The 22,978-nt window shown below is 47.1% G+C and overlaps 1 protein-coding gene and 1 long non-coding RNA gene across 2 annotated transcripts in view; one reads left to right on the top strand and one right to left on the bottom strand.

Moving 5' to 3' along the window:
* PITPNM3 (PITPNM family member 3) overlaps nucleotides 1–22,978 on the bottom strand; it is an 88,360-nt gene that overhangs the window by 62,233 nt on the left and 3,149 nt on the right. The window contains exon 2 of the mRNA XM_074190501.1: nucleotides 5,574–5,669. Within this exon, the coding sequence (XP_074046602.1) occupies nucleotides 5,574–5,622 (49 nt within the window). The 5' untranslated portion in view covers nucleotides 5,623–5,669. The remainder of the gene's footprint in view (nucleotides 1–5,573; nucleotides 5,670–22,978) is intronic.
* Nucleotides 5,008–8,246, top strand: LOC141490517 (uncharacterized). Its single transcript, XR_012469260.1, has 3 exons — nucleotides 5,008–5,333; nucleotides 6,444–6,535; nucleotides 8,131–8,246. It is a non-coding gene; the product is annotated as an uncharacterized LOC141490517 (long non-coding RNA).

Here is a 22,978-nt window from a genome sequence, read left to right on the forward strand (position 1 = left end):
TGGGACACTGAACCTGTGAAGGACAGGCTGATTGGCTATCTTCCAGTAGTTAGAGGGCTGTCATGAAAAAAAAGCTGCATCTTCATCTGTTTGGTCCAGTGGGAGGAACTACAGGAAGACACAATCTGGCTCAAAATCTCAAAAGAATTATCCAGCAGTTGGAACTGACCCTAAACCAGCACTGGCTGCTTTGGGAGATAGGAAGCACACTCCAGAGATGCAGGGAGTGGAGCTCTCCTCCTCTCCTTTCCCTATGTGGCCACATTCTCCCAGCCATGATCCCACTGCTTTCCCAGATTTTGTTATTTTTCCTTTTTCTCTTTGAAATGGTTTTTCCGTCCTTCAAGAGGCATCCATTCTTCTTACTGCTGACCTTCCTGCAGTCCTCTCCTCTATGGTGGAGACCAACCTGCTCTTTCTAGCCCTTTCTTTCCAGATCCCTCCACAATCCCCCTCCCTCTCTGAACTTCCTACAAGCACAATTCCCAGGTCTCCATCATCCTTGGAGGCAAAGGCCATGGCTCTGACTAGGACCAGGCTCCCGAGAAGCATTTCTTTGCATTGTTGGTCACTTGCAAGTTTCTACTGAAGCTCTGGTGTGAACTAGGCTCTCTCAGTAATTGTCAGAAACAGGACTGTCAGTCCCAATTGTTGCACATGTCCTCTGACCTCTTCTCTTCTTTTTCCTCAACAAGCCTCAGGTGCCTCCCTTTCTTTCCATGAATGTGAAATGCCTCAGTTTCATGAAGCTGTTCATCCTGGTTTTTGGTTGCACTCTTGCCTGATTGATCTAACTCCCTCTAATCCCAACCCACTGATCTTGATTCAGTCACACAGAGGGCAGGGAGATGTCACTGTGTGTCCATCTGATCTGAAGCCATCTTGAAAGAAGCTCAAAAGCTATGTGTCCAAGATAGCAGGCAACTAATGGAAAAGGAGACAGGGTTGAGCCTCCAACTCAAGTCCCCTTGGCTCAAAAGGCAGTGTTCTTCTCTCAAGATCGAGAAACCAAGACAAAAAAGTAAAGTGTCTGTCTCAGAGTTATATAGCTTAAAAGTGGCCAAACCAAAGCAGGAAGGAAAGGGAGGAAGCAGTTATTAAGGACCTATTCTGTGCCAGCCACTGTGATGACTCTATATTAGAGCTTTACAGATAAGGGTTTTTTTTTAATTAAAAACAATCTTGGTTTAACCTCATTTTACAGCTAAGGAAACTGAGTCACGTGAAGATGAAGTGACTTCAGGATTAGAAGGGCTGTCACACTGAAAAAGAATTAAATTTGGAAGAACTGGGTATCATCTGTGAGGAAGGTGTTTTGTCTCTTTTTTCCTCATTCCTGCACACGATAAGATTCACTCTTCCATTGGTCCCAGAATCAAGGCACCCATCTCTGACCCTAGGATCCTACTCACTCTCCCAGTAAGTTCCCTTCAATGTGCTGCATCCCCCCATTGGAATGTTGGCTTATTAGTGTTGCTATTTTTACTAGAATGTTGAAGACAAGAGCCGTCTAGGCTTTGGGAGTTCCACCTTGATTCACACATAGGAACTCTTGACTCAGGGGTCTGTTCATCTTTTCATTTATTCATTCTTATTGCTAACTGAAATTCCATGATGAGGTATCTATCAAGAGAGGGCCTTAGTGCAGAAAGAAAACAGGAGCTTTTCAGAAAAGGACAAATGGCACCCTGTCAGAAGAATATCCATCAGGGTAGTGAGGAGGAAGCAGACCTAGGTTCAGCCATACTCTGAAATGCAACAGTAGATGCTCCACTTTGTTGTGGGTGGAAGGAAAGGTCCTTAGCAATAAGAAACTGGCTAGGATTGAAAGAATGGATTTTCAGAGGATGCAAAATCATGCATCCTGAGAAGTATTTTTGTGGATATCAAACAGCTCCTCAGGAAGAATCACCCGTTTGTGCCCTGGGATGAAACTTGGATGACCCCTACTAGTTACTCTCTGAAGATCTGGGGGAAAGCTTGGCCCACACTGACCCAATCCAACAGATGGGGCTTATAGAGCCTTGGTGAAAACAGACCTTTATGGCCATATCAAAATGTAAATGTAAATGTGCAATATCAGAATCATTTTTTGGAAGTCATTGCTATTGCTGAGGCCCAGTTATCATGTACCATTATTTGTAACTCTGCCTGAGCTCTAGTAGGGATGCTGCAATGCTCATTGCATATCACAGGTGTCTAATAAATGTAGGTCTGAACATTTTGTCATTTAGTCTTCCCTGACACATGGTCCTGGCTCTACAAAGCAAAAGGCAATCCTTTGAACTAATTTTGTTCCTGGATTAACCAGGTGGTCTGGAAAATGTCAGAGACTAGAAGTCAGGAGATTCAAATTCTAGACAGATGTTGGGAGGGGGTAGGATCATATGTCCTCCAAAGTCCCTTCTAGTTCTAAATTTCTGAGGAGGCAAGGATTCTATAAACTCCTCTGGGCCTCACCTTCCCAAATGAGGGAAGCCCTTCCTTTGTCTGCCCTCTCAATTTGATCATCACTCTAGTTGAAAGAAGGAATGGATGTGCTCTCATCCCTTTCCTGGGTTTCTGGGAACCATGGATAGGCTCTCCCCCTAAGCCTAGAAAACAAGATCTTTTCCATGAGATGTGTTCTTTATCATTTTAACTCCAGCCCTGGACAAACCCTTTTCTGTTCTAATGTTTGTGATCTCAAGTGGGTAAACTTCATGGTTTGAGCTCAGACCCAATGGAGCCAACCCCATGGGATCAATCCCTGGAAAAGGTAACTCATTTTCCAGCACAAACAAACCCAACCCTCTCTTTCCTGGACACAGAACAATCCCATAAATCAGGTGAAAATCATGAACAGGCATTCCCAAGAAAAACCACCATCAATGACTACTTGGAAACTGTGCCTAAACCTTCTATTAATCAGAGAAGCATAATCAAAAATCTGGCATACAGGCTGGTATCTGTTGGACTGATAAAATGATCCAAATCAGTTTTGATGGAAAAACAAACTGCCATGATGTCCTCCTGGAGCCATGGACCAATCCAGTCTTCATAAGACTGTGACCAATTATCCTACAATAGGAGCCACAGAGGGCTCTCTCTCTCTCTTCTCTTACCCCCAACTCCCCCCCCCCATAGCTAAAGGTATCCTAGAGAAATATGGAGGTAGAAATATGTAAAGTATCTTTAGAGACAGAAGGTAGCACCAGAGTGCATAGAGCTCTGGGCCTGGAGTCAGGAAGACCTGAGTTCAAATCCCAATTCACACATTTACTATCTGTGTGACCCTGGACAAGTCATTTAGCTCTGCTTGCCTCCTAGCCTCATCTGTAAAATGAACTGGAAAAGAAAATGCAAAATCACTCCAGCATCTTAGCCACAAAAACCTCATATAGATTCATGAAGAATTGGACGTGATTAAACAACAGTAGCACAGCAGCATCTTTACCCATAATAGAAAAAAAAAGAATTAAAAAATAATGCAGTTTTGTCCAATAAGGGAACTGTGGTTGATGTAACTTTGGCATATCTTTCAGCTTCCCAGCCTCTATCTACACAACAGCATCCAGGAGCCTCATCCTTCCCCTAGGCAAGTGATCTTCCCCACCCAACAAAAATATAAACTTCCTAAGGACAGGGCTGGCTCACCTCTTCTTTGCAACCAAAGAGCTTCAAAAATTCCTGGCACAAAATCAGGGGTTAATCAAGGCCTCTTTATTCCTTTCTCCACAAGAAATGATAAGAATGAAAGGGGTAAGAAGGATGTGGAAGGAAGAAAACCAGATCAGCAAAAGTCCCTTTCCACTTGGAGCAAGCAAGGTAAGTAGCACCTGGGACAGCACCCAGAGGAAATGGAGCCGGTCAGGACTGGCCTTTCTCTGGGCAGACTGTAAATGGTTGGTGCTTAGAGGCTCATGGATGAATTTTTATATGAGCCTCTACTTTTGTTTTCTAAGTTGAGAAGAAAGGATATTTGAAAACTAAAGTTCTTTCCCCCGTAGCATCAAGATCTTTGTTTCAGGAAATATGAGGCCATTGACGTGTCTACCACCCTACCGGACAGTCCGGCCTTGAGGCCATGGGCAGGCACCATTTGCAAATCTCATGGGAGCCTTGGTCTGCTTTATAAGCATCTTGGCTTCTAGGCCTTTATGGTGTGGCATCCCTCCACTCTTCATGCTGGACACCCCAGGGTGCTCCCAGGTGTTTGTGGGGGAAGCCACTAGCCTGCTTCCTGATCCCCTGGGCCACTTTTGGCCCTTTTTGAAACCAGAGACGCCCAGTCCACAGTTATTGCTCCCTCTCTACTTAGCAAGAACTCATCTATGCATCTTGCACATGGATGCAGTCTGTTCCAATCTATGGCCAGAGGATTTTTAACAAGGATTTTAAAGCTCCTTGAAGGCCTCAGTGATCCTCAAAGAGCCCGGCAGCTGGCCCAAACTCAGGCTGGAGAGCCGCCTGCACAGCCCACACCTTCCCGCCTCAGTGCCTCTGCCGAGTTAATGAAGCAGTGGCCATTGGTGCAACACCAGCAGCCAGAAACTTTGATGAGCTGCACCAATATTTTAAATAAAAAGTTTCTTAAGCATCAAAATATTGAAGCTCATATAGTCACAATGTGTGCTCGTTGCTATGGAGAAATGCTGCTCCCAAGCTCAAACCCAATTCTCAGAGGAGGCGTGGCTCCAACTCTGAGGCACTGGCTTCTTATAGGGGTAAGACTAGCCATTCAGCCGTCCCCTTCTTCTGTCCCTCCAGCCATTCCTCCATCTACGCTTTCTTCTGTCCTTCCATCCATCCCTCCATATGTCCTTCCTTCCATTCCTCCAACCATCACACCATCTGTCACTCCTTCTGCCCCTCCATCCCTCTATCTACCCTTCCATTATCCCATTTGTCCCTACTCCCATCCTTCCAATCATCCCTCCTTCTGCCTTCCATTCATCCATCCCTTGGACTGTATTTCCTTCCATTCATCCCTCCAACTGTTTCTCCTTCTGTCCATTCCTCCTTCTTTCCCTTCTTCTGTCCATTCATCCATCCCTCTATCCATGCCTTCTTCTGTTCCTTCATCCCTCTGATTGTCCCTTCTTCTGCTCATTCAACCAACCCCCTCCCCTCCTTCTGTTTCTCCATCCTTCTGCCTTTCCCTCCTTCTGCCCATCCATCTTTCCCTCCAGATATATCTCCTTCCAACTATTGTTCCCTTGCTCTTGCCATCTGGCCTGGGAGTTCATAGTACAGAGAGGGGAGGGATGGTGATTGCATTCTGTCTGGAACAGACTGTCACACACATGGACCTCCTAGGATGCAAGGTCTGGCTTCACTGCCCCTCTCTTCAGGTATTATTAACAACAATAAGAGTCTGCAGTGATGGTGTCATTTAAGATTGGTAAAGCATTCCAACTTTGTCTTGTGGGATCTCCCATATTATTGTCATCTCTTTACAAAAGAAGAAACTGAGGTTGACAGAGTCTGCAGAGTCACACAGTTTGTATCTGAGGCAAGATTCAAACTCAGGCCCCCAACACGGAGGCAAGGCTCCCAAATGCCCCCCCCCAGATACACCCCCCATTACTCACCTCGGGCATCAAAGAATTCATCATCTGAACTCTCCACGGCAGTGCTCATGATGTCACGGACATGCCACTGGGCCCCACCACAGGGAAGGGAACCAGCTAAAAAGGAGAGAGAGGCATGTTAGGCCGGATCCCTCCTGGACAGTGCCTTCACTCATATCTACCTGAGGGCCTGGGGTTAAGTTGCAGGATCACCTTCCAAGTCCAATTTCTCATCCCATGACTGAGTCAGGAGGTCATGACGCCCTTCTCCTCCCCTTCCCATTCCCTCCTCCATCCCTGCCCTTCCCCACTCCCTTTTTCCTTCCTCCCTTTCCCTTCTCTTTCCTCCCTTTCCCCCTCTCCCTTCCCTTCCTCAATTACTTCTCCCTTCCCTCCTTCACATTCACTCAAACCAAGGACTGCTAAACTTCAAAAGGCCCCCTCCCAGGCAGTGCCCCTACCCATATCTCTCTGGGGGAGTGAGGGCAAGTTGCAGTCCACAAGGGCCAGAAGTAGGACTAGAAGCCAGAACCTTTCTCCCTTTGTGCAGCTGGAGTTGGAAGGAGTCTTGGAGGACCCCTTAAAGCTCAAAGTGGATCACAAGCTGGTAAAGGGAAGAACTAGGATTCAAACCCAGGTCCTTGGATTTCAAGTCCAGGGCACTTTCCATTGTACCACACTACCTCCCAGGGCCCAGACGACCTAGCAGAAGGACATCTACAGTCATCAGGACTTGGAGTCAAGAGCTGATTTCAAATCTGCCTCCAACACCTCAGTTTCCTTCTCGGTGAAATGAAATCATTGCAACCATAGCCTCCCAGGGTTGAGAGATGACAGTGCCACATAAGCAGTCAACCTCAAAGGCTACGGCTAAACTCTTCTCATCCCTAGGAAGCAGCAGTGTGGCCAGTGGTGAGAGAGCCAGTGATGCCGAGGATACACTGCAGGCCCCTCACTAGGCCTGCCTTGAAGGAGAGCCTCAGGTAGGAAGTGGTGAGGGAGGTGAGAAGGGAAAGGGTCATTGCTATCTCATCAATCTGAGCCCAAAGGACAAACAACCATTGGCCTTCCAGGAGGGTTCCAGCCCAGGTTTAGTTCTCTAGCCCTAGGACTAGTCTCTGTACTAGCCACGGGAGGTTAGAGGGGAACACAGCCACTGCCCCCAAGTTCCCAATACCCAGTCTCTGCCTGTGATCCCTGTGGTCCCTGCACCAGCACAGTCAGGACCCAGCTGGACAGCCCAGGCCTCTCTTACCTTATCCCTGTGGTTGGGACATTTCCACTGCTCCCTCAGCATAGGTGCCCCACTAGCCTTTATTTGGGGAAGGAGGTATTAAAACCATCATAAGAGCCAAGTACCTGGCACCAGCCACCACCCCTCACCCCCAGGCCCTTTCCTCTCTGTGGCACTCTGGGGCACAGGATCTCATCAGGACTGAGCACCTGGCAGGTGGGCAGGCCCACTCCCTAGGGCGTCTGGGCAGCCCCTAACTAGGCCTGGGTGAGTAATCCCTATAATTATGGAGATATTTTTAAAGTTGTGACGAAATGAGGATGAAGAGATTTCTAGGCAACTGGTATAAACAGGCACAAAGGGACTCTGTTCATCCATCCACCCGTCCATCACTTGCATTCAACAAGAAAAGGGCAACTATATGTGAAAATACCCATCTCTCCTTCCCCTCCCTTCCCCACCCCACAAGTTTCCTCTGAGTCAATGTAGAGCTCCTAACCCAGAAAGGGCTGCCAGCCTTCCACCCGGTCTCCACAGTACCAAAGCATCTGCCAAGCACCTCTGGTGAAGTATGCCAAGGACTGAACTGGTCATAAGAGATGACACAAAGAGCTAGATTCTCTCTAAGGCAGGCCTGCCTCATCTTTGCCTCAGTTTCCCAAATAATATTCTATGCTACAATTCATTGTTGATTGACTTATCCTTGCAACCTCATGAGTTAGTCTCAAGGGCAATCCTGGGATTCCTCAACCACCACCTCCAATTTAGAGTCATGCAAATCTCTCATCTGCCCTGTCACAGGGCTGTGCCTGCATCCCATAAACTGTATTCCAGTCCATCTTTCTAGATAAGCTTTTGTCTAAGTCCCTGATAACAGTGGTACTCTCCAGAGCCCAGGACAGATCTCTGGGACCCTTCACTCCAGACCTCCCCACAGCAGACAATCCATTCAACTCAATTCCCTTGTCTGGGATTCAGATGGCTTCAAATCAGCCTATCTGTCTAGTCCGAGACAGATCATCCAGAGCATGGATGTCCATGTCCAACCATTGAACTTGTCAGGATTGCACACAGAATTAATTCTTGCTTATGATTACAATGTAAACCATATTACCACTGAGTATACAAATATAATAAATTATAATAAAATCATCAGTATAATAATACAACATTTTATAAACAAAAATACAAGATACCATTTGGAATGTGAACACTGAGCCTGCTTTTTTTGATACTAGTGCATCTATATCTGGTTAGATAAAAATTCTAACAGTGTGAAGACTATTTTCAAGAAGCTTGTCTGAATTTTTTTATCTATTTTTACTTTTTGTATCCTTCATACAGGAAGTTGCTTGCAAATCTATGTCCTCCCTAAAAGAGATGTCCTGAACAGAGCATGTTTGGGAAATGCCAGATGGTTTTCTTAAGATGGATACTAAAGTCCAATAAAACTCTTGAATAAATTGCAACGCTATACCTTCTATTGGTACGTTTGAAGTCAGTGTGTTGATGTCAGCTGAGAGTGGAGTAGCAAATACACTGAAATCCAGGTGGATTTTTCTAAATCTTGAAATCTATTTTCAAAATCCTATGACAAAGCAGCAATTAGTGCTGCAAACAATAAAGTTGCCTATTGCAATTACAATAAGTTATATGTTTTCAAATAAAGATTATCTTTTGTGTAAAAAAAAAACTCAGCCGTCTGTGAGATGGCACAATGTTAGTTACGTGAAAAAGTTTAGCCATGTTAGTTAAGGGTTGAGTTGAGCTGCACATGCTCACCTTTTCCTTCATTTTCTGATTAGCCAATGCAAGACACATGAATGGGCTTAGAGGGCTGCATGTGGCCACAAGTTGGACACATCTGATCTAGAAGATTCTAGACTGTCTCTCCTTTTTGTTCATTGGGGAGGCTCCAGTCCCAGCCTTCCCCCAATCTGGTAGTGTCTCCTGGGGATGTCCACTCATCCAGGGTGTGGTCAAGCACTGCCCACTTCCTTTCCCACTTCTGATGGAGGCTATTCACCAATGATCTCTCTGTTCTCTCCATCCCATCCTGGACTCAATCTCCTTTCGGGGAGACACTCCTGTCTACCAGAATGATAGGGCAGGGACCCCCTTTATAGCACTAAGAACCTGTGACCTCATCCATCCTGATTGAAAGCCATTCATTTGATTAGAGTCCACTGAAATGCAGGGACTGTAGTTTCTAGACAACAGGCTCTGCCATGCCCATCCTGAGATCCCTGACCCCAAGGTCCCATCTGAGGTTTGAGTGAAGGTGTCTCCAGAGGAGACCTCAATCAAGCCAAGCTGTCTGCACACAAGGATGTCCACCTTTCCAACACTGGTAGTGCTGGATGGACAAAGTAAGATTGGTTAAAGCAGGCAGGGTGGGATGGGGAAGACATGACCAGGAACCCAAGAGAGGGAAGAAGGAAGGAAACAGAAGCTTATTTGTACAGCATAGAGCCCTAGCTCTAGTGTCAGGAAGGTCTGAGTTTGAATTCAACCTCAGACACTTACTAGCTGGCTATGTGACCTGGACAAATCACCTCACCCTGTTTGCCTCAGTTTGCTCATTTGTCATGCCAAACAACTCCAATATCCTAAGAAAACTTCTCATTGCAAAATAAATGATTTTGACTTTATTAAATATTTTTGCTCTAATACAATCAATGCTGCCAAAATTAGAAAGATAGCAGAAAGCTGGGAAACAATCTTCACAACTAGAAGTTCTGATAAAAGTCTCATTTCTAAAATGTAGAGAGAATTGCATCAAATTTATAAAGTCACAAGTCTTTCCCCAATTGATAAATGGTCAAAGGATATGAATAGACAGTTTTCAAAAGAAGAAAGTAAATTTATATATAAGCATATGAAAAAGTTCTCCAAATCATTATTGATTAGAGAAATGTAAATTAAAACAACTTTGAAAGTTCCATCTCACACCTACCAGATTGGTTAAGATGAGAAAAAGGGAAAATGATCGATGTTGGAGAGGTTGTGGGAAGATTGGGACATTGCTGCATTGCTGATGGAGTTGTGAATGGATGCAGTCTTTCTGGAGAGCAATATGGAACTATGTCCAAAGAGCCATAAAACTGTTCATACTCTTTGACTCAGCAATCCCAATTCTAGAACTATATCCAGAAGAAATCATAAAAAATGGTCAAGTCCCACATGTTCCAAAATATTCTTTTTTTTTTTTTTATTTTTGTAAGGCAATGGGGTTAAGTGGCTTGCCCAAGGCCACACGGCTAGGTAATTATTAAATGTCTGAGAACAGATTTGAACCCAGGTACTCCTGACTCCAGGTCTGGTGCTTTATCCACTGCACCACCTAGCCACCCCGTTCCAAAATATTCTTAACAGCTCTTTTTGTAGTGGCAAAGAATTAGACATTGAGGGGATGCCTACCCATTGGGGAATGGCTAAAAAAGTTATGGTAGATGAATGTTATGCAGTGCTATTGTTCTATAAGAAACCATGAATGGTCAGACTCTAGAGAAGCATGGAATGAATTGCAAGATCTGATGTTGAGTGAAGGAGCAGAACCAAGAGAACATTATCCACATTAACAACAACATTGTGAGATGATCAGCCTTGATGGAAGCAGCTCCTCCCAGCAGTTTAGAACTATGACAACTGCATTAGCCCAGCTTTGTATAATGCTGTCCTCATCCAGAGGAAGAAAAACAAAACAAAAAAACCTTCAGAATCTGATGAACACTACATTCACTTTTCAAAAATATCTCTCTTAGGTATCTCTTTCCCTTAATCCTAATTCCTCATACCAAAAATGACTAATCTGTCAACATGTTTCACACAAATGTGTATGTACAATATTCACCTGACTATTCGACCCTGAGGGAGGGGGTTGGGAATGGAGAGTGGAGGGAAGTTTTGTAACTTAAAAATGCATATAGGCGTATGGATGAATGTTGAAAAGTTTTCATAACATGTATTTATTTGGAAGAATAAACTATCAATTAAAAAAACTCCTCTCATGGAGTGTCAGACACAACTGACCCAGGCAACCATCAGTAACATTTGGGTAACGGTTGGGGAGGGAAAAATAGAAATGACCTGGTGATCAGAATGGACTTCACACCAGCAGGGCAGAAGGAGAAACCAGAGGAGGGCAGCTTAGGGAGCTGATGCAAAAGCGGTGGGCATGGATGGCCTGCTCAGCAAGCTTCCAGGAGTCGTAGGGAACTTGACAGACAGGTCTGAGGACTAGGTCAGAGTAAAGGTTGTTGGATCAATCCAGCATAAAGTGGGGTGGGGGTGGGGGTGGGGTCACTGCCACCCCAGAGAAGGCCACAGAAGCCAAGATCATCTTGGCTACACTGGGCAGCTGTCAAGAGGGGGAGAAGGAGGGGCCCTCTGCTCCATCAGACCCCCTTGGATGGAGGACTGGGCTTTGTTCTGGCACCACTTTTTAGGAGGAATGCCAAGGAGTCAGAGAGGACTCAGAGGGAGATGACCAGGCTGGGAAAGGGCCCCAAGTCCATGTCAAAGGCCTTGTATAAAAGAGGGGAAGGTATACTAAGTGTGGAGTTGAGCTATCGAGGCCTGTGTAAGGAAGGATGGCAGGGGACTGCGCCAAGCACCTTTTATAAATGTCATCTCGCTGGATCCTCACAACAACCCTAGAAGGCAGCTGCTAATTTACAGATGAAGAAACTGAGGCAGACAGGGTCACACAACTAGTGTTTGGCTGAGGCTGGATTTGCACTCAGGTCATCCTGACCCTAGGTCCATAGCTTTAACCTTTGATGATTGCTGTGTTACTAGAGAAAAAAAATCTAGAAACATCAAGAATTTGGCAACAAATCGGGAGCCATGGGAGGCTAGAGTAAGGAGTAAAGAACGATGATGTGGTTGGGAGCCTGGGAGGAGATATCCCATGGGCAGCAGGAGATGCAGAATTGGAGATGAGGTCAACAAAGTGGACCTGGGAGTTATGGGCATAGAGATTATGACTGAAATCATGGGGGCCAATGAGACCACCAAGTGAGAGAGCAATGATCAACAAGATGACCCAAGACAAATGGCCCTGGGCTATGACCACACCTAGGGGTGACTGGAGGGGGAGGAGGAGAAGCCAAGAGAGAGTGGTGCCACCAAAGGCCGGAGAGGAGAGAAAGGGCAGCTCACTGTCAGATGCTGCAGCCAGGTCAAGGATGATCAGATCAAGTTAAGATCACTGATGGGGCAGTCGGGTGGTGCAGTGGGGTCAGGGGAGGGACCAGTCAAGTGACACAGTGGATAGAGCACTAGCTCTGGAGACAGGAAGACCCAAGTTCAAATCTGATCTCAGAGACTTGATATGTACTAGCTGTGTGACCCTGGACAAGTCATTTAACTCCATTGCCCCACAATGCCTAAAAAATAAAAATAAAACCTCCCCAAGCACACAAAAGACTTATATAGATTCCATGACAAATCCACAAAGAAATAAAGGACAACTTAAATTGCTGGAGGAACACTCAGTGCTCATGGTTAAGTTACACTTTCAACACCATAACTAATCAAATCACCAAGAGGACACTTGCGAAAACTTGACAGAATATAATAAAATGAATCTGGAAAGTCAAAAGATCTAAAATAGCAAGAAAAATGATGAAACAGGGAAGTAACACTTCCAGATCTCAAGCTATATTATAGAGTAGCAGCTGTCAACTGAACAGAACAGACAAAAGTAACTCAAAAAGGATAGAACTCGGGGAAAAACTTGATTTAAAAAAAAACTGAAACCAATCACAACCTACCAGGCTTCACAATACAGTCTAAGAGGTCACATGACCTCGATGTTAAAGATCATACTATTGAAAAATTAGAAGAGAAACAGATCCTTTACCTCTCGCAGTTATGGGGAAGGGATTTTGTTTGCACCAAACAAGAGATAGCAGTAATTATAAAAGATAAAATTGGTCTTTGATTACATATAACTGAAGTTTCTGCATAGGCAATGTAGAAGAAGTATCTAGGATAAGGAGGAAAATCATTGAGAGGTCTAAAATATTTGTATCATATTTGTCTGATAAGGGTGTGGTCTCTCTCATATGTAAACCATTTAATAAGTCTACATAAGACCAACAGCCATTCACCAACAGATGATAAAGGATTCACAATAACATGAAAAAATGCTCCAAATACCTAATGATAAAGGAATATATCAAAATTGTTGAAATTTTACCTCATAGTCTGCAAGTGGACAAAAATGACATCACTGACAACAGTCAATGCTGGAGGGGTTGTAGAAAGATAGCTACACTAATACATTATTGGTGGAGCTGTGAAGCACAACAACTATTTTGAAAAATCATTTGGAATTATACAAATAAGGGGCCTAAAAAGGCCTTACCCTTGCAACCAGAAATTCCATTGCTGGGCTTCTACTCCAAGAGAAATATTAAATAAGAAAAAGTCCCCATAATCTAAAATAACTTACAGCAGCACTTTTTGTGATACCCAAGAAATGGAAAGTAAATGCCCATTGTGAAGGTTATGGAATACTTCTGTGCTTTAAGAAATTATAGATGGCACATTCTTTCCAAAGAGAGAGCTATGAAGTCTGAATCCAGAGCAAAGCATATTAATTTCCATAATTATAATTTATTTTGTGCTTTATGGCTTTTTCTTCTCATAGGTTTTTTTTACCCTTATGGTCTGTTTCTTCTTTTGCAACACGATTAATATGGAAATGCTTATCATAGCTATACAAGTATAATCTGTATTGGATTATGCGTTGTCAAGGGTCAGGAGGGTAGGGAGGGGGGATGCATGGAACTTGAAATCTTACAAAGGGATGAATATTGAAAACTAAAATTGCCTGTGGTTGCAAGAGAAATAAATTTATATTTTTAAAAATTGATTAAAAAGAGAAAATGAAAAATGTTGAAGGAATTATGGGAAAATATGTACATTAATACACTGTTAGAGCTATGGAAAGAAATTCGTGGTTATGCTCAAAATCTATTAATCTGGGCATACCCTAAAACAAGTGTGTGGTGAAGTCTCAAAAAATCAAATGGAAAACAATAACGTAACAGAACCATAAAGCTCAGGAGAAGACATGCCTTTACAGGTGTCCACACGCTTCATATTTTCAGGCTGCTCCAATGTTTTGATCAGTTGGGCTGATTTTTTTCCTCTCTGAAAACTATCTGTCACATGGGATGGCTCAGGGTGGGGGGTCAGATCCGTGGGGTATTCTGATGATTAAGAAATGGAAAATATCAAAAAACCTTATGAAAAGATGACATCAGAAGATAGATTATAATGGATCAAGAAGAGAGTAGAGGCATCCAATGGAGACAGGGAAGAGAAATAGGGTTGGTGAAAGGGAAGATGGAGTTAGTTCAAGAGTTCTTGAAGATGGGGCTGACAGGAGCATGTTTATAGGCAGGAGAAGAATAAGGTAGAAATTGGGGGAGGGGGGCAGCTAGGTAGCGCAGTGAATACAGCACAGGCCTTGGAGTCAGGAGGACCTGGGTTCAAATCCGACCTCAGACACTTAATAATTACCTAGCTGTGTGGCCTTGGGCAAGCCAGTTAGCCTTGAAAAATCTAAAAAAAAAAGAAATTGGGGGAGGGAAGCATGGTAGAAGGGGAAATAATACAGAAGGTGCCAGAGAGGATGAGATCAAGGGCACTTGTGTCCCGTACAGAGAAGAAAAGATTGGAGGGATGAAATAAAGCAGGGAAACCCAACCAACAGCCTCCATTTTCTTAGTAGAGCAGGTCAGACCTTCAGCTGGGAGAGCAGGGAAGAGGCGCATGGGAAAGGTTTGTAGAACCAGGACAGGACAGTTGATGAAGACTCAAAGGGCTGCCCTGTTATGATGAAGGCCCAGCTGAGATTAGAGGTGGACCTGGTGAGGAGGATTCCGGGACAGGTTCTCCAGGGCTTTAGGTCCCCATTTGCAATATGTGCAGAAGAAGGGAAGGACTCTGGGTCCAGAACGTTCCAGAATCACTCAGGGGCTTCGGGGGAGACCTGTTAGAGATGGATGGGGGGAGCAATCCAGATCCTGGGATCTGGTCAGGGATGAATGTGGACAAGACTAGAGAACAGGAGTTTCTCCCCCAGAAAAGACCTACATTGTTGGACTGGCAACTAGAGGACTAAGATTGATAATCACAGTGTCAGAGCAGGGGTGACAGCACTGGGGCTCATGAGTTGGGGAAGGCCTGATTTCTTATCTTCAGTAATTTTCCATCTCTCTCCCCTCTCTCCTTCCCCTCCCTATTTTCTCTTTGTGTCTCCATTTCTGTCTATCTCTCTGTCTCCTCCTCTCCTCTTTTCTCCCTCTCTCCTTCCCCCATCTCTCTTTTCCCTTTCTCTCTCCCTCCTCCCCCATATACCCCAGCTCCCATGTCAGATGGGGGGCAGGGGGGGCAGTCTTGGTATCTGCAGGCTCTTGGAGGGTCACCAAAATATACCTGCCTAGTTGCCACCTGATCATTGCCCCATGACCCCCAAACCCCCAAGACTGAAGTGACCACACACTCATCATTCCTAGAGTCAAGGGTGAAGAAGTCTGGGAACCTAGGGGACCCTTAAGGCAAGGTCCTTCATGAATCCTTCCTTAAGTCCCAGACATTCAAATCACCCCTTCCCTGGTCAGACCACCGGCACCTTGGGCAACCCAAAGTCAAAATCGGGGCTGTCTCTGGGCCAGGATTGCAGGCGAGAGTGGCCAGGGCAGGTGCTTAGGATTTGATCAGGAGGAAGAAAAAGGAGGAAGGACAAATCAACTCTGGCTGTTTGGAGCCCCTGATGGGGAGGGGACAGGGAGTTACAACTGACACAAAACATCCAGCTCCTTCCCTCAGCCCCACCTCATCCCAGCTTCCATCTTCCCCTTGCTATGATGTTGGGTCAGAACAGGCATCTGAGGAGAAGGGGGGCTGAGCCTTGGAGAGGGAGGAGTAAGGGGGGTAGAGGAGAGGGAGGAGGAGGAGGGGAAGGAGAGGCCCTGAGCCAGCAGGCTCAGGATCCAGGTGGGACACTGGGGGCCATAGCAGAATGTCTTCTTCCAGAGGTGGCTGGTACTTCTGAAAGCTGGTGTTCTGGAGGAGAGTGGAGAAGGGGGAGGTCTCCAAGCAGACCATTGTAGGGGCAGGGCCTCCTTGCCCTGGGGGAGGCCTGCCCTAGGCACTGAACACAAGTCCAGCACCCGGGCCCTGGACCCCAAGCCTCGGACCAAGTCTTTCTCCCAAGTGCTCAGCAGCATCAGGTCTGGCAGGATCCCTGAGACAGCGAGGACTCGGGTGCTCACTGCTGAAGCACAGCCATCCCAGGCAGGTGTGAATAGAAAGATTCTAAATCTCCCAAGGGAGCCCCAGACCGGGAAGTGTTGTCAGCCTCTCTCTCCACTGAGCCCTCGCCCCAGCATCCCCTGACGGCAGGTCTGGCTTCTCCTCTCTCCCTCCCTAGCTCCCTATTGCCTGGGTGAGACCTGGGAGCTCCTTCCTCCCTCTGCCCAGCCTCTGAGGCTGCCCCACACTGGTCTCTCCTCGTTCTTCAGTTTCACTTCATTTTAGAACTCTGTCCAAATCTCCATTCCAAGGCAACTGGATGGTTCCCAGTTCCCTGTTCCCTGTTCCCATGAGACTGGTCTTTTATATGCTGATCCCTATCCCCACAACTGGAAGGCAGTCCGCCCTCCCACTTCCAGATCCAGAGGCTTCTCTCCCTCCCTCCCTGCCCCCATGCTTGCTTGGGTGGGGAGGTGAGGGACCATGCACTGAACGAATGAGGGAGTGGGGGCACAGTCCTCAGAAAGAATGGTCAGCTTGTGGTCGGTGCCAACAATCACCTGCCAAAGGGGTCCAGGGGCAAGGGCTTGGGATGCTGGACCTGAATCTTGGGGCCCAGCTCTGCCGTCTGACCTCAGTGGGGTGCCCACTGGAGTCTGAGGGGTGCTTGGCTGGCTGTTGAGGCTGAGACGGGTCCCTGAGAGGCAGGTCAGGTCTGCTGGGGAGCTCTTCCCTCCTCACTGGAGACCCAAAGACAAAACCAGGTGGAGGGTGAGAAATTCCCACCTAAATGCCTGCCCCTCTATGGAGGCTACACCTTGAGATGGCAGGGATTGATTCACAGGGTCCTGGAATGAAGGGGCTTCTCAGACCAGCTAAGGGGACCACACTGGGAGAACACATCCCAGGAAGGATTTGAACCCAGGGTTTCTGTCTCCAGAACCAGGCTCTTGCCACTGCTCCAGTCTACTGAAAGAGTACCAAGGGTGTTGACGGCACCTCCATTAGTTCCCAAGCCTCCAGACATCTGTGAGCCAGCCTAGAAGGATCAGGAGGAGGCTAGCCATGCCCAGGAGTTCCATTCTGGGGCCCCTGTCCATCTCACATGCCCCACACAAGGTCTCTGGAGTTACCGGCCATAGACTAGCCCCCACCTATCCCACCCCTCAGCTTTGACTCCTCAGATTGAGGCTGAGACCACCGTCTTCTCCCCAGAGGCAGTCAGTCCTTGAGAAAGGGGAGAGGGATCACCTTTCCCTGCCCGGGGCCTCTCTCAGACGGAGCCACAAAACTGCCCACTTTTGGAGCCCAGAACAGTAGCTAAGAAGACTTCAGTCAGGTCCTGCCCCGGACCCCAGCCCATCCAGCCACCACCTACCCAGAACAGTACTTATCAACAGAGGCAGCAGCTGGCTCCAAGCTCCAGGGGCCTAGTGGGGCCAGCTCCCACCCCTTCCCACAGAGAAAGCCTTTCTGCCCCATCCCCTGCCCTGAGTCCCAGGGCAGTTGGATGCTTTGCTCCAGATCCCATTGCTGGTGGCAATGGGCAGCTCTTGGTCAGTACATGTGGATTCTGGTGGGGAGGCACCAAACTTCTCCAAAGATTCACCAAGCCCTTTCCAGCCCCACTGAGGTCCCATCAACCTGCCCACTTAGAACACCCTAGCTGGTTTCCTTGGTAGATAATTGCTACTTCATAGCCAAGGTGACTCCCCACTGGGTTCAGATGCAGCCTAGAATGCTTGGCAGGACGGCCCAGTTTGGGGGAGCAGGTCCTCACCCCAGCCCTGCTTAGCCTGGAGCCCTACTCCAGAGTCAAACTCTAAACAGAGGAACTTGTCTACACTGGCTTCAACCCCTGGCAAACTGGCTGCCATCCCCAGGCCTGTATAAAACCAGTCAAGATGACCTTTTGACTCCCTTCATCTCTCTCCCTGCCCACTCCTCTGGACCATTCTTGCTCACTCTCCTTGGTCTAATATTTACCCCCATTCTCCTCCTTCCCTGAGGGTGCCCTGGAGCTCCATCCTAAGCCCTCTTCCCTTTTCTCCTCCAAACACTCTCCTGAGGACCAGTCCCACAGGATCCACTGCCCTTAGGCATTTCCTATGCAGAGGCATCCTGGAAGAGCACATGGAGTTCTGGACTTAGAGATCCACAGCCCTGCCTTCCACTCTCCTTAACGTCCCCTCAGTCACCCTGGACAGGCTCCCAGGACCTACCTGGACCCTGCCCCCAAAGTGTTTCCCCTGGATAGCCTCATCCCTGGGCTCTGTCCCCAGGGCTTCTCTACTCCCAACCAGTGGGATCCTGGGAAAGGTCAAGCTCCTTGACCTGGCCCAGAGGGGCTCCTAGCTACCTACTGTCACCAGGACCCAAATTATGTTTGTTCAGTCATGCCTGTCTGTGTTCAGCCTCCTGCTTCAGTCAGATTAGCCCCAACATGCCCCATATCCCATCATCTGCCATTTCCATCCATTTGGGTGGCTGTCGCCCAGACCTGGAACATCCCCTCCTGCTCTGCTGCTTCAGGGCCTTCTTCAAAGCCCCCCCGACTACCTGTCAATTCTAGACATGTCCTCCCCCACTCAGGTGTTATGAGTCCTCTCCCTCCCCCTCTATATTCACCTTTTGGTATACAGGGTTCACCCCCCCCAGTCCCTCCCCAGAATACAGCCCAGGACCTAGCATAATAATGCACTAAGGAGACCCAGCTGCTAGCTGTAGCCAGGCAGAGATAGGTCCTGAGGAGGCCTGGGGGAAAGGCCAGACATATCCAAGGCTATGCCCCTGCCCAGACCAGCTCTGCTCTGCCCAGGGAGGAGTGCATTCCAAAAGCAGGTATCTCACTAATTTCACTGCCTCAGGGGTATGGGCAGGGAGCAGTGCCCAGGTAGGGAAGTGGAGGCAAGGGGGAGGGAGGAGGAGTATCCACCTGCTGATTGAGAGCACCCCTGGCTATCTAACAACTCTGAAAGATAAATTGGGGAAAATATTTAGAAAAGGGAGACTCCTTCTCCACACTCCCCCATGCACTCTTGGCACCTCTGAGCAGAAGAGGGGTCAGACTGCACCAAGCATTCCCCCGAACCCCCTCCTTCCCTGGGACCCGAGAAGGCCAAACCAGAAGGCATCTGGGAGATCACATGGCTCTAAGCCACTTACTTTAAAGGTAGAGAAACTGAGGCTCACTGCAATATTCTGATAGCTCCTGATCAGGGTTCAACTCACCATCCACAAAGTCAGAGAGAGGTATTCATCCCCAAATATGAAATGTGAAATCTCTTCTCAGATCTGTGGTAGGTCTCTAAATTAAGGGTCCTTTGTTTCCCCCTCAAGGGCCCTCTTCTAAAACTCAGCCCCTCCAGGAAGGATTCCCCCAGAGCCTCTCTCCTCCAGGCCCACAGTCCTAATAATATGTCTATTTTTCTGGGGATACCAGGCTAAGGTTCAAGTTTCCTCAACAATCTTTCAGTGCATTTGTGTCATCTCCAGGAGCTCCCTCCAGGCAGAGGTGTGGGCTTCCCTTTCTGTGGTCTGCCTTACAGACACAATGTCTAGACCTCAATCCATGGTCACTGCCCAATTCTGACTGCAGGCCTGGGTTCAGCCCTTAACCCCATTAGTTCTCAGTTTGGTCTATCAAACCAAAGGGTTAGACTTGACCTCTCTAAGATTCTCACATCCTGTGGCTCACCTTGAGCATTCCCTGCCACTCTCCCCCAACAAGATGAGGAGGGGATTCTTTAGCGCCAACTGCCTCACAGTACAAAGCATCCCTCACCATTCAAAGTGCTCACTCCTCTGCAGGTCTGCATTTCCTCAACTCTCCCAATTCTATGCCCTCCACACATATCTCCTGCTGAGCCCTCAGTCTAGAGACCTGGTCTGACAGGGGCTGGATAGGGACCCAGGCTTAGAACAGCAGCTAGAGGAGAAAGTCTGGAGACAGAGCCTTCATTTGTCAAGTGTCTTCTCCCTTCCAATCCTACTCCCTGCCAATCTCACAAAGAGAAAAACAAAGATCAGCACCTGCCCTCATTCCACTCCTCAAATACCACATATATTCAGTCAAGAAAATGCTTGGCTTGTCTAAGGGTAGTGCAGGGTGTGCATGCACACACACATGAACACTCGGTAAATTCGAAGAAATCTCTAGGAAGATTATTTCCTCACATGAGAAACAGGACAGATTGGGAAAGGCCTCCCATAGGAAAAGACACTGGAATAGACACATGCCAGGCAAAAGAGAGGAAGGAAAGTATTAAAGGCATGAAGATGCTCGATTGTAGACAGAACGTTTGACTGGGACATGGAGATCAAGAACAGAAGAGCAAAGAGCCTAGAAAGGCAGAGTTGGAAATAGACTTCCAGATGGTAGAGGACCTTAAGGGTCAGGCCAAGGAATTTGTCTTTGTCCTTATAGGTAAAGGGAAGCCATTGAGGTTTTGTGAGCAGGGGTGACGTGTTAAAGACTATGCCTTTGAAAAAATTTTGGGCAGTTGTTAGAAAGGTTGGATTCGACATTCGGGGCAGAGACCAATTAGATGTTCTACTCAAAAACCTAGGGGAAAGGCAATGGGAACCTGGACTACAAGGTGGCCACTTGCCTGGATATTTCCTAAAGCAAGGTCATAAATCAAAGGGTTTTTTCCATGCTTATTTCACTGCTGACCCCCCTTCAAGTTCCCAGTATCCCTGACCCCATCATCCCATCAGGTAGCTGATGCCATCATTAATGTCGGGCCAAAATTTACTCATCTATCCACTTAGGTTTTCTCTCATGTTTACACTTTCTGATTTTTATCTCTCATCCTTGAAAGAAATTAACTTGCCAAGAGAGGGAGTCTATCTAGTAAGAGAGAGGGGTAAAGGAGCACCTTCTACTGGATGCTGTTTTAAACTGACAGGATAAAAGTGGTTCAGGAGGGTCACTATCTAATAAACCTTACTATTCATTCCTCTTCCAAAAAAGAGACTCCAGGCTGTTGACAGACCTAGAAGACAACTGGGTAAGTTTGTTTTCATCCTCTAGGCAATTTATCCTCCAAGGCAACTTAGAGATATGACATATTAGACTTGTGCTTTTTTAGACTTTTTTAGTGGCTGAATGGAGAATGGACTGGAGTGAGGAGAGCCATGAAGCAGGAAGACTCTAGCAGCTTCTGCAATAATCCACATGTGAGGAGATGGGGTGTCTGCCCTGGGAGGTGGCAGTGTCAGAGGAGAGAAGGTGGCAAATTTGAGAAACACTGCACATTTAAGATCGACAAGACATGCTATTGAGGTGAAATAGGGCTGATGGAATGCTGAGATTGATAAGAGATGCTGCACAGGTGATATCGAGAAGGGGTCTGCACAGGTGAGATTAACAAGAGATGCTGCACAGGTGAGATTGAGTAGAGAAGCTGCACAGGTGAGATTGACCAGAGATGCTGCACAGGTGAGATTGACTAGAGAAGCTGCACAGGTGAGATTGACCAGAGATGCTGCACAGGTGAGATTGACAAGAGATGCTGCACAGGTGAGATTGACAAGAGATGCTGCACAGGTGAGATTGACTAGAGATGCTGCTCAGGTGAGATTGACTAGAGATGCTGCTCAGTTGAGACTGACAAGAGATGCTGCACAGGTGAGATTGCCAAGAGATGCTGCACAGGTGAGATTGACAAGAGATGCTGCACAGGTGAGATTGACAAGGGATACTGCACAGGTGAGATTGACTAGAGGTGTTGCACAGGTATGATTGACAAGGGATGCTGCACAGGTGAGATTGACAAGAGGTGCTGCACAGGTGAGATTGACCAGAGATGCTGCACAGGTGAGATTGACCAGAGATGCTGCACAGGTGAGATTGACAAGGGATACTGCACAGGTGAGATTGACTAGAGGTGCTGCACAGGTGAGAATGACTAGAGATGCTGCTCAGTTGAGACTGACAAGAGGTCTGTCTGCACAGGTGAGATTGACAAGAGGTGCTGCACAGGTGAGATTGACAAGGGATGCTGCACAGGTGAGATTGACTAGAGGTGCTGCATGGGTGAGATTGACTAGAGAAGCTGCACGGGTGAGATTGAGATACTGCACAGGTGAGATTGACCAGAGATGCTGCACAGATGAGATTGACTAGTGGTGCTGCACAGGTGAGATTGACCAGAGACACTGCACAGGTGAGATTGACCAGAGATGCTGCACAGGTGAGATTGACTAGAGATGCTGCTCAGGTGAGATTGACTAGAGATGCTGCACAGGTGAGATTGACAAGAGATTCTGCATAGGTGAGATTGACTAGAGATGCTGCTCAGGTGAGATTGACAAGAGGTCTGTCTGCACAGGTGAGATTGACAAGAGGTGCTGCACAGGTGAGATTGACAAAGGATGCTGCTCAGGTGAGATTGACTAGAGGTGCTGCACAGGTGAGATTAACTAGAGAAGCTGCACAGGTGAGATTGACCAGAAATGTTGCACAGATGAGATTGACTAGTGGTGCTGCACAGGTGAGATTGATAAGGGATGTTGCACAGGTGAGAATGACTAGAGATGCTGCTCAGGTGAGATTGACTAGAGATGCTGCACAGGTGAGATTGACAAGAGATTCTGCATAGGTGAGATTGACTAGAGATGCTGCACAGGTGAGATTGACAAGAGATGATGCACAGGTGAGATTGACAAGAGATGATGCACAGGTGAGATTGACTAGAGATGCTGCACAGGTGAGATTGGATTGACAAGAGATGCTGCTCAGGTGAGATTGACTAGAGATGCTGCTCAGTTGAGACTGACAAGAGATGCTGCACAGGTGAGATTGACAAGGGATACTGCACAGGTGAGATTGACTAGAGATGCTGCACAGGTGAGAATGACTAGAGATGCTGCTCAGGTGAGATTGACTAGAGGTGTTGCACAGGTAAGATTGACA

Source organism: Macrotis lagotis, chromosome 6 (genome assembly GCF_037893015.1).
Source record: "Macrotis lagotis isolate mMagLag1 chromosome 6, bilby.v1.9.chrom.fasta, whole genome shotgun sequence".
Taxonomy (NCBI): domain Eukaryota; kingdom Metazoa; phylum Chordata; class Mammalia; order Peramelemorphia; family Peramelidae; genus Macrotis; species Macrotis lagotis.